The 10,852-nt window shown below is 37.3% G+C and overlaps 1 protein-coding gene across 1 annotated transcript; it reads left to right on the top strand.

Moving 5' to 3' along the window:
* The first annotated feature begins 5,633 nt into the window (after window positions 1-5,633).
* On the top strand, window positions 5,634-10,805 carry LOC121905420 (carcinoembryonic antigen-related cell adhesion molecule 1-like). Its single transcript, XM_042423639.1, has 6 exons — window positions 5,634-5,664; window positions 6,914-7,246; window positions 8,162-8,440; window positions 8,764-9,024; window positions 10,369-10,644; window positions 10,798-10,805. Exons 1-6 carry the CDS (start codon window positions 5,634-5,636, stop codon window positions 10,803-10,805), a joined length of 1,188 nt encoding a protein of 395 aa, XP_042279573.1.
* Window positions 10,806-10,852: the final 47 nt, after the last annotated feature.

Raw genomic sequence — 10,852 nt, 5'->3', positions numbered from 1 at the left:
AGAGAATGTGTCTTATGGCCAGTTCCAACGAGTTCGGAGAATCTGTGACCACGAAGAGGAGTTTGAGGCTAAATCAAAGGAAATGGTGTCATGCTTTCAGGAACGTCGATATAGAAACACTCTCCCACAGAAAGGATGCACTAGAGCCAAACATCTGGACAGACAAACTTTACTACAAAGAAATGCTCCCAAACAAACAAAATATAGAGGGTTTTTTGTCACAACATACAGCACAGAGGCAGAAAACATTAAACGGATAATAAATAGAAATTGGGGTATTGTAGAAAGTGATAGTACTCTTAGTCAGATCTTCCCTGAACCACGATTAATTAATTAAGTTTCAGGAGATGCCCTACTCTACAAGATAAACTGGTACACAGTTACAACCAAACACTCAACAAACATGGTTAGGTCCAAAACCCAAGGGGTCCTACAAATGTAACCACTGTAACCACTGTACAAATGTAATACAGACCAAGACATTTATGGATTTTACATCTCAAACGGAGTTCACCATTAATCATTCCGTTAATTATAAAACTTCAATTGTTATTTACAGGCTAGAATGTCCTAGTTGCAATGGTTGAGACATTTCATTCAAAACTGCAAATGTGAAACTCACAGTGGTGCTAGAGGAAAAGTCAAGGTGTCATCAAAGTAAATAGGATGCATCCTTTGTGGAAATTTAATGGCAATAACTGCTGAGATATTTCAGTTTGGACCAAAGTATTGGACCGACTGACTGACTGACATTGCCTCCCATAAAAAAACAATAATGGTGTCTTCTTGATGCTGGTGATGATTTTTCAAGCATCTGCAAAACAAAAAACAGCTGATTAGGGCAAAGAGTTGCTGTTTTGATAGATTTTGTATAATCAATGGTCAATAATATTAATAGTTGGCCTATTTTAGTTTTCAGATCTCAGCTAAGAGAAAATATTTCTACAGTATAAAAAACATAGCGCTCTCCCCATAAAAATAAATGTTTATCTTTTCACTAAATCAGAATAATGAATTAAAAACTTACTGTTCCTTCAAAGGGAAAGAAGATCATGGAGTTTTTATTGTGTTCTCATATATCATTGAAATGTTATCATACACATTTAAGTCTTGCTCTATGGAAAAATAGAGTTTTGTTACATACGATTATCCATATGTTCATTTCTATTTTATTCTTTATTTTGTCTATGTTGCTACAGTATTGTGGTAGCCTAAGCTCAGAGAAGATTAAATTATCAGATGAATACCAACCTGTGCTTTGTGGCCGAGCAGTGTTGTTGACTCTGAGTATTGAAATAAAGCATTTTTAAGTTGAATTATTGGTTTTATATTACATTTCTGAACAGTAACCACTGCAACCCAATCTAAGCTTCATGATAAGATTCTATTCTGAATTTCGGCTGAGGTAGCAATGAAAGAGTCCAGTGGATATTCAGCGTGCAGGTAATGTTTGGTTAGATTAATGTTGAGTTAGAATTAAGATAAAGTCAATCACTTTTACCACTTATAAGGGAATTCAGTTCTCATCAATACATGAAAAAATAAAAGAATGTTATTATTATGGCTATGTTTCACTTACTTATTTTATAAATATATAAGCCTCCACCCAAAGCTCCACCAACAACCAGGAAACATGCAATAACTATTCCAGCGATAACACCAGCTGAAAGACCACCAGCTTTCTCCGAGACTGTGTGAAATGAAACAAAAGAAAATGCATTATCATTTCACCTTGCAATTTTAGCCACACAAACTCAGCTGAGGAGGGTTTATATCATGGCTAATGGTAAATGTTGCATTAAAATGCATATATAATATGGTTACATAGATTACAGGGTCATCACAAAGCATTCACCTCACTGTTGAATGAATCATGCTTCTCATCTCAGCGTTCTATAACAAATGTATCACTTGTTGGTACAGAAGAAATCAGACATTTTTGGGAAACTTTCTTGTAGAGATGTGCTTTTATACAAATACGTTATTAGGCAAAGCACAAATAGTGTTTTTTTTGTTTTGTTTTGTTTTTTTTTTTACCAATATTTGTTTCATACAAATATTTTTAAAATTATTTGTTTTCTGAAAGAAAAAAAAACATGTCAAATACTAGCATGCAGGTCGGTTACATTGCTATCTCAGTCTTTCTCCTCTGCTCCGCTGTTTCGTCTATCAGCAGGTCTCAACGAGAGGAGTCACATCCACCTGCTACATGATGCACATTTCCTCATTTGGACATCACTCCCGGAGTTGGGGGTGTTCACCAGAGATAAAGCTGAGCTACTGACACATGCAAAGTGCTCCCAATGGACTCTCCATAACCTGTTGTTCCCTTTTGCCTTTCCACAAAGTTAGGTTGTAAAAAGTAGGCAATAAATGAAAAGAGCAAAGCAATAATCGCCTTTGAAGTTCCTCCCTACAGGTTACACAGTGTGCTGTCTCTGTGTTATTTGTGTATAAATAGGTAGAGGTCTGTCTGCAATGAGGTGATGAGTAAAGTTTTAGCTCAGTAGTCAGCGCAGTCACCTATGATCTGGGAGACTCCAGTTTGAGACCCAGTGTGGGGACCTCCTTCATAAGGTAGTTTATTCAACACTTATTGTAACACTTTAATTTTCTAAAATTAAGAGCGTAATACAAACAAAAACAGGATTTCTAAACCTCTTTCCACTTTTGTTCAAATACAAATACAAATACAAATAAGTTTGCTGCCTCAACAAATATAGATACAAATACAAATACTGGGCTCTCTGCACATCCCTAGTGTGTGCATTAGAAAAAATTCTCCTGATGAGCAGTTTGGCAACTTGCACGGCAGCCTTTGCCATCAGTGTTCGGATGTGTGTGTGAATGGGTGAATGTTGACATGTAGTGTAAAAGCGCTTTGAGTGGTCCACAAAACTTGTTAATGCCAAATTACCCAGTATAGAGAAAACTGAATGCTGAGATGTTTCATATCTCAGAGTTCTGTTTTTAAAGGCCTGTCAGTTGTAGTTACCACTCGGACTTGTCTGAATGTTAATCAGATTATAAGCACTTGTCCATTATTAGACAACAGGCCTCTATTCAGGAGCCACATAAACTGAGCAGAGGATCAGGAGACAGCTCAGCAGAACAGGCTGACTGGACTGTTCTGCTGATCTGTTTGATCCTCTCACATAGTGTTCTTATGACGGAGATAGCGTCAAATTAATGTTTTCTGAGCCAACTGCAGAGTGTTGCATTTGTGGAGTAAAAAGCAGCAAAAACAGCAAAGTTAGCAACAAATGCCTTATGAGATGCAACTTATCTCAGTTTAAAGGCTCATAACTGCATCATAATTTTGTTTTCATCAACTGCTGATGGAGAGGTCATACCCCTCTCTCCCTTGTTTCCTCTCTATGCTGTCTGCCGAATAAAGGCAAAAAGCCTGAAAAAAAAAGAATGAACAGTTGAGAGAGACTTATATACATACATTATACACAGTGCTGTAATTTGTGGTTGTGTTGCACCAGATGTCATTAGATTGAAAGCTGCATCTAATAGAATACTTGAAATATTAGAGACGCCAGAATATTAAAAACACTATTGAAAATAAACATTGTGAACATGTTAAGTTTCACAAAGGGCTGCAGGCCTGTTCTATTGGATTTTATTAATTCGTACAGTCATTCAGTGTCTACAGTTGTCAGTTTATCCTGCATAATGCATTGTTCAGAACAGCAAAGAGTATCATAAGGCCACACCTTGCTAAGATTTGGCACTAATATAAATTAAGCTTTGCATACAGATACTGTTAGATAAATAGTGAGTAAGTTAGTAATTCATAGCTGATGGAAAGATTTACTGGATCACTGGTGCCTTCACTGACAGCACTGGACACGTTGCAGCAGTATGGTCCCTGGTCATAGCGGGTCACACTGAATATGTTAAGAGTGGAGTTTCCATCAGTGAGCTGAACTCTCTCATTGACTGTAACCTCAGAGCTGCCGTTCAGCCAGAGGAAAGAGAGGGAGGATCCAGATGAAGAACAGAACAGAATGACAGAGCTGTTGAACTCCACCAAGTCTGTGCTGCTGACTTCTACCTTTACATTGGAGACTGGCACTGTGGGTGAAGAACAAAATGCTACAGTATACACGTCAAAGGGAAAGTCAGTTTAAGTTTCTGTTGACATTGTGTCGCTAAGGCACTGATACAACTCTGTGGTAGTTTCTTAGGTTGAACATTATGGTGATGGCTCATAAGTAAACGTTCAATATAATTGAGCACCACAACATATGGTCTCAAAACTACCAAATTACTGTAGGGTTGAATCAACTCGACTCTGACACAATCTCAACAAAAGCTAAACTTCATTAGCATTTAGCATTAGCATTAGCAATCAGCATTGAATAACAGTTGTATTAGATTGCATTCAACTACATGAATGTATAAAATAAACTGCTGTCTTGTGTATCAGGCATGTCAGAAAAAAACTAGCAATACTGCATATGTGCACCTGTCGCTAAGTTATTCATATCTCAGGCATGAAGCTGCTATTCTCCTAATTTCACTAGCAGTAGAAAACTGTCCCCAAAATTTTCACAGATAACATGAATCATGTAATGTAATTATTTCATGTAAATTATGTTACATTATTGCTCTTGAAGTTTAATTCTTTTGTGATTTATATTCTCCATTCAACATTTAAAACTACTGCTCATTTGAAACATCTGCTCACCAAATATCTTCAGTTCGCTGGTCATTATTATCTCGTCCCCTCCATCTGGTATAATGTTAACAAGGTACTTTCCACTGTCATTAAGAGTCAGATTCCTGAGCTCCAGAGATCCAGTAGATCTGTAGAGGGTGATCCTGTCTTCATACTCTGGATCAGTGATGTTTGAAGAGGTGGAGGTTATGATAAATCTTTCAGTATTGTTAATAATAACACTCCAGACCACTACCAGAAATGGTTTTTCTGGTGGAGTCAGTGTTGTGTTGAATATCACTGTCCCTCCCACAGCTGCATTCAGAGGTCCATCTGACAACACATCAACTCCTTTGGTTAAACCTGGAGGAGACAGTTACATGCTTGAGAAGGACTGAAATCAGTGCACAAAATGAGCCACTGGGACTATTTATTTTATCATAATAAACATAATAAACTTTATATAATAAAGTCCCCTATACAGTCAAATCATATGTTTTTCATATTGTTCCTTCAGTTGGATGTTTGACCTTCACTGTGCAGATTGATTGTATATATGTGCAGAGTTTGACTCCAGAAAGCTGTTTTCACATTCATCTGCTAAAAGTAGAAAGTTTCTCTGTGATCACCAAACATGATTACAAACATGATTTGTGACATCATAACTAGTTTAGAGTTAATCGTGGTCCAGTATGCAATTTACAGAAGTTTGAAGTGGAGACTCAAAGCGCCCAGTGTACATACACTGATGATGGACTTTACAGTGAAGTCTACAAGAAGTTACAAGAAGTTAAATTGATAGTCAAATTGATAGTCAAATTGTACCAAAGTCATTCCACATTTGTATAAAAGAGCACCTGGTATTGATGGAAGCAGATGTTGTAAGATAAAATACTCAGCATGAAGGATTTGCAGTCGCACTGCACTATCACCTCTAGACTGCCAGCATAAACACAAGAGGGCGATGCTCTTCAACTTTTGGCATGACAGCTTCAGTAGGTTTATCTCACTATGCACATAGCTGGCAACACAATATGTATCAGGTCTGGTTTTCTACTTTGAAACTGAGACATGAGTTGTATAATTGCAGATGCCGGAAGATCACATTTGTTTGGACAGTCAGAGTTTGATGGTTGAACTTTTCTCAGCTGTACACATCTCACAAAGACTGACCAATGGATATATTGTCTTTACTTTGTATTGCCTCTGTGACTCTTACAGGTAAGAATCTTGAATATTTCAGAGTTTTAAAGTCTTCCTATTTTGCGGGTCAAAATACATGTTATTTTATTGTCACTTTCAGAAAAGTTGCATTAGCCTTCACTTTTTGTATGAGGAGTTTATAAAACTAGTTAATAGTTACTGCTACTAGGCAACTACTAATACAAATAACTTTATACCACTGCATACTGGTTGCCATTCACTATATGAGTCAATTTTTTTAAGATTGAATTACCTTGTTGTGGTATAATACTTTCATCAAAGGGCACAAATAAAATTCCCCTCATTAAAATGAATAAAGAGGGCAGTATGATTTATGACAATCAGCTAAACTTTATTAATTGGCTTGTTTCTGTTTTCAGAAAATAGACGTTCATGCTAAACATTTATAAGAAGTTTACTGAATTGAAAAGTGTCATCAGCCTTGTACAACCAATACTTAAAGAGAGACATGTTTTAAGAGATGTAAAAATACTTTGAATTACTTTGAGTAACAGTTTGTATCTGACATGGTTTTTCCACAAGGAAAAGTTCAGTTAAATTGTTAATTATATGAATACGAACATGCATGTATAATTATTCAGATATTGTCCATTTTAAAAGTTTGACTGCTGGACACAAGACGTCTCCTACTTCACTGTAAAGTCCATCATCGTGTATGTACACTGGGCGCTTTAAGTTTCCACTTCAAACTTCTGTAAATTGCATACTGGACCACGATTAGCTCCAAACTAGTTTCGATGTCACAAATCATGTTTGTAATCATGTTTGGTGATCACAGAGAAACTTTCTACTTTCAGCAGATGATTGTGAAAACAGGCTTCTAGAGTCAAACTCTGCACATATATACAATCACTCTGCACAGTGAAGGTCAAACATCCAACTGAAGGAACAATAAGAAAAACATATGATTTGACTGTATGGGGGACTTTATTATATGAAGTTTATGTTTATTATAATAAAGTAAATTGTCCCAGTGGCTCTTTTTGTGCACTGATTTAAGCATGTAACTGTCTCCTCCAGGTTTAACCAAAGGAGTTGGTGTGTTGCCAGATGGACCTCTGAATGCAGCTGTAGGAGGGACAGTGATATTCAACACAACACTGACTCCACCAGAAAAACCATTTCTGGTAGTAGCCTGGAGTGTTATTATTAACAATACTGAAAGACCTATCATAACCGCCACCTCTTCAAACAACACTGATTCAGAGTATGAAGGCAGGATCACCCTCTACAGATCTACTGGATCTCTGGAGCTCAGGAATCTGACTCTTAATGACAGTGGAACGTACAGAGTTAGCATTATATCAGATGGAGGAAACCCGATAATAGGATCCACCGAACTGAAGATATTTGGTGAGAAGATGTTTCACATGAGCAGTAGTTTTAAATGTTGAATGGAGAATATAAATCACAAAAGAATTAAACTTCAAGACCAATAATGTAATATAATTGACAAGAAATGATTACATTACATGATTCATGTTATGTGTGACAATTTTGAGGACAGTTTTTCACTGCTAGTGAAATTAGGAGAATAGCAGCTTCATGCCTGAGAAACTTAGCGACAGGTGCAGTATTGTTAGTTTTTCTGACATGCCTGATACACAAGACAGCAGTTCATTTTATACATTCATGTAGTTGAATCCAATCTAATACAACTGTCATTCATTAAATCCTTACATTATGTGCTAATGAAATGTAGCTTTTGTTGAGATTCAGAGTCGACTTGATTCAGTAATTTGGTAGTTTTAAAACATGTTGTGGTGCTGAATTATATTGAACGTTTATTAATGATCCATCACCATAATGTTCAACCTAAGAAACTACCACAGAGTTGAATCAGTGCCTTAGCGACACAATGTCAACATAAACTTAAACTGACTTTCCCTATGACATGAAAAGTGTAGCATGTTGTTTTTCACTCACAGTGCCAGTCTCCAATGTAACAGCAGATGCCAGCATTTTTCCCACAGTTTAGTGAAGAAGTTACTTGAAGTGTTTTCACTTCTGTGTTGACTATGGTTTGTGTATGTCTAGTGAATAACAATTGTGAACCTATAACTGAATGTTACGCTGAGCTAAATGATTCACTACTGTTTTAGTAGCCCCAGAAGCTAATACAAACCATGAAAATCTAGTCATGAATACTCATCATTGTATCATTAACCTGAGATTTGTTCCCTGCTTCTACATTGCTGCACTCTACTGAGCCATGCTGCCTTTGTTAGGTAGTGGCAAATATAAAACAACTGTGTTCTTCACCCACAGTGCCAGTCTCCAATGTAAAGGTAGAAGTCAGCAGCACAGACTTGGTGGAGTTCAACAGCTCTGTCAGTCTGTTCTGTTCTTCTTCTGGATCCTCCCTCTCTTTTGTCTGGCTGAACGGCAGCTCTGAGATTAAACCCAGAGAGAGAGTTCAGCTCAGTAGTGGATCCTACAATCTCACTATATTCAATGTGACCCGTTATGACCAGGGACCATACAGATGCAAAGTGTCCAATGCTGTCAGTGAAGGCACCAGTGATCCAGTAAATCTTTCCATCAGCTGTGAGTTACTAACTTATTCACTCACTATTTATCTAACAGTATCTGCATGCAAATCTTAGTTTGATTTATATTAGTGCCAAATCTTAGCAAGGTGTGGCCTTATGATACTCTTTGCTGTTCTGAACAATGCATTATGCAGGATAAACTGACAACTGTAGACACTGACTGACTGTACGAATTAATAAAATCCAATAGAACAGGACTGCAGCCCTTTGTGAAACTTAACATGCACACCGTGTATACAAAAACATTATACAATTAGTATCATTTAAATATTTTTTTACCATGATTATAAATTGGCTTTTTCTGCTCCCCACTTTCAGTTGGCCCAGAAAACATTACTTTATCTCCAACACAAGAATACTATGTGGAAGGGTCAAACATCAGCCTGTCCTGCTCAGCTGCCTCCAGACCCTCTGCTCAGTTTCAGTGGTTTCTGAATGGAGTCAAGCTGTCTGATACTGGACCAGAGCTCACACTGATTAACATTCAGGAGAGTCAGAGTGGGAACTACAGCTGTCAAGCCTTTAACAACAAAACTCTGAGATATCAAACATCTCAGCCTTCAGCTATAACTGTACTGGGTAAGTTTGAGTAAAACATTTGTGTTTATTTATTTGTTGAGTCTGTAACACCTGCTATTAACATTGTGTCAAAGTGCCAATAATTTCTCTGTGATAATAGAACACAGCGGTTTTATTGTCCTGGCAAGTTCAAGTCAAGCCCAAGTCTGTCTCAACTGTTACATTCTTTATGAACACATAACAAGTTAAAATACAGGTTTTTTTTATTTCCTTTAATGCGAACTATTACAATGACATACAGTGAATGGTTGTGCTAAATATTTGTGGTTTAAAAGAGGAGAAACACTAATAACATCTGTATATAAAGTACATTCCCGCACAAGATACTTGTTATTCAAATAGTGATATTGTAAACTTTGCTCTTACAGAGATAACGAGGAGGTCTCAGAATAAAAAATGTTTGAGGTGGTACCAAATACCTGTTTGTCTGATGTGGTCAAAAGTAGAACAAGCTGATGTTGGTTTCGGTACACAAATTTAGGACAATCATGAAGATAAATCACAATCACTAAGTAAATGTACGTGTTACAACTGCAAAATCTGGTCGGATCTGGAATTTTGTTGATGATAAGGAAATGGACGTTCAAGCTAACATTTTCATGGAGGATGTAGGTATGGTCAATTATGCAAAATAAACTGTATGATCCAGAAACAATAAGCATTGCACTACTGCAAGTACTGAGGACAGTGTTGTTTATTAGGCCATGGGAGCAGTTTCTACCAGATGATTAAAATAAAACACACAGAGTGTGTGGAACAGCTGAACTAGTCCTCTCTGGTGCTTTTACCTTTCAATCTTAAGGCAATCAAGTCTCAAATATCCAAGTCTCACTGAAGAAAAGTCCAAGTCAAGTGTCATTTCAACAGCTCTGATACTGGACTGGAAAGTATTTATTACTTGCACTAGATGTGTATTGTCTGATCGTATAGTTGTTGTGTTTAAATGTTAAACAAATAGTAGGAGAAGAAGGGAAACACAATCTTTAAGTAGATACAGTTGTTTCTATAATGGCACTGACACCAGTCAGAGATGACACTTTTCTCCACAGTTTAGTGTAGAAGTTACATGAAGTGTTTTCACTTCTGTGTTGAGTATGGTTTGTGTATGTCTAGTGAATAACAATTGTGAAACTATAACTGAATGTTACGCTGAGCTAAATGATTCACTACTGTTTTAGTGGCCCCAGAAGCTAATACAAAGCATGAAAATCTAGTCATGAATACTCATCATTGTATCATTAACCTGAGATTTGTTCACTGCTACTACATTGTTGCACTCTACTGAGCCATGCTCCCTTTGTTAGGTAGTGGCAAGTATAAAACCACTGTGTTCTTCACCCACAGTGCCAGTCTCCAATGTAAAGGTAGAAATCAACAGCACAGACTTGGTGGAGTTCAACAGCTCTGTCAGTCTGTTCTGTTCTTCTTCTGGATCCTCCCTCTCTTTCCTCTGGCTGAACGGCAGCTCTGAGGTTACACCCAGTGAGAGAATTCAGCTCACTGATGGAAACTCCACTCTCACCATATACAATGTGACCCGCTATGATCAGGGATTTAGGTGTCATGTGTCCAATGCTTTCACTAATGGCACCAGCGATCCAGTGCAAATCTCCATCAGCTGTGAGTTACTAACCTGCATATGCAATTTCTTATCCTTGCATTACATGCATGCTAGTGCAACAAACGAGCTTCAAAGATGCAGCTTGATATATATTTGTCAATATGAACTAAACAAGGAGTGGCCTGAATGACCCCTATATTGCACTTTGTTAGGTGACTGACATATGAAGCTATTATAAGCCATCACAATGAGCTAAGCTGGCACTGA

Source organism: Thunnus maccoyii, chromosome 10, assembly GCF_910596095.1.
Source record: "Thunnus maccoyii chromosome 10, fThuMac1.1, whole genome shotgun sequence".
NCBI lineage: Eukaryota > Metazoa > Chordata > Actinopteri > Scombriformes > Scombridae > Thunnus > Thunnus maccoyii.
The sequence above is the reverse complement of the archived record's forward strand: the minus strand, read 5'-3'. Positions and strand labels throughout refer to the sequence as shown.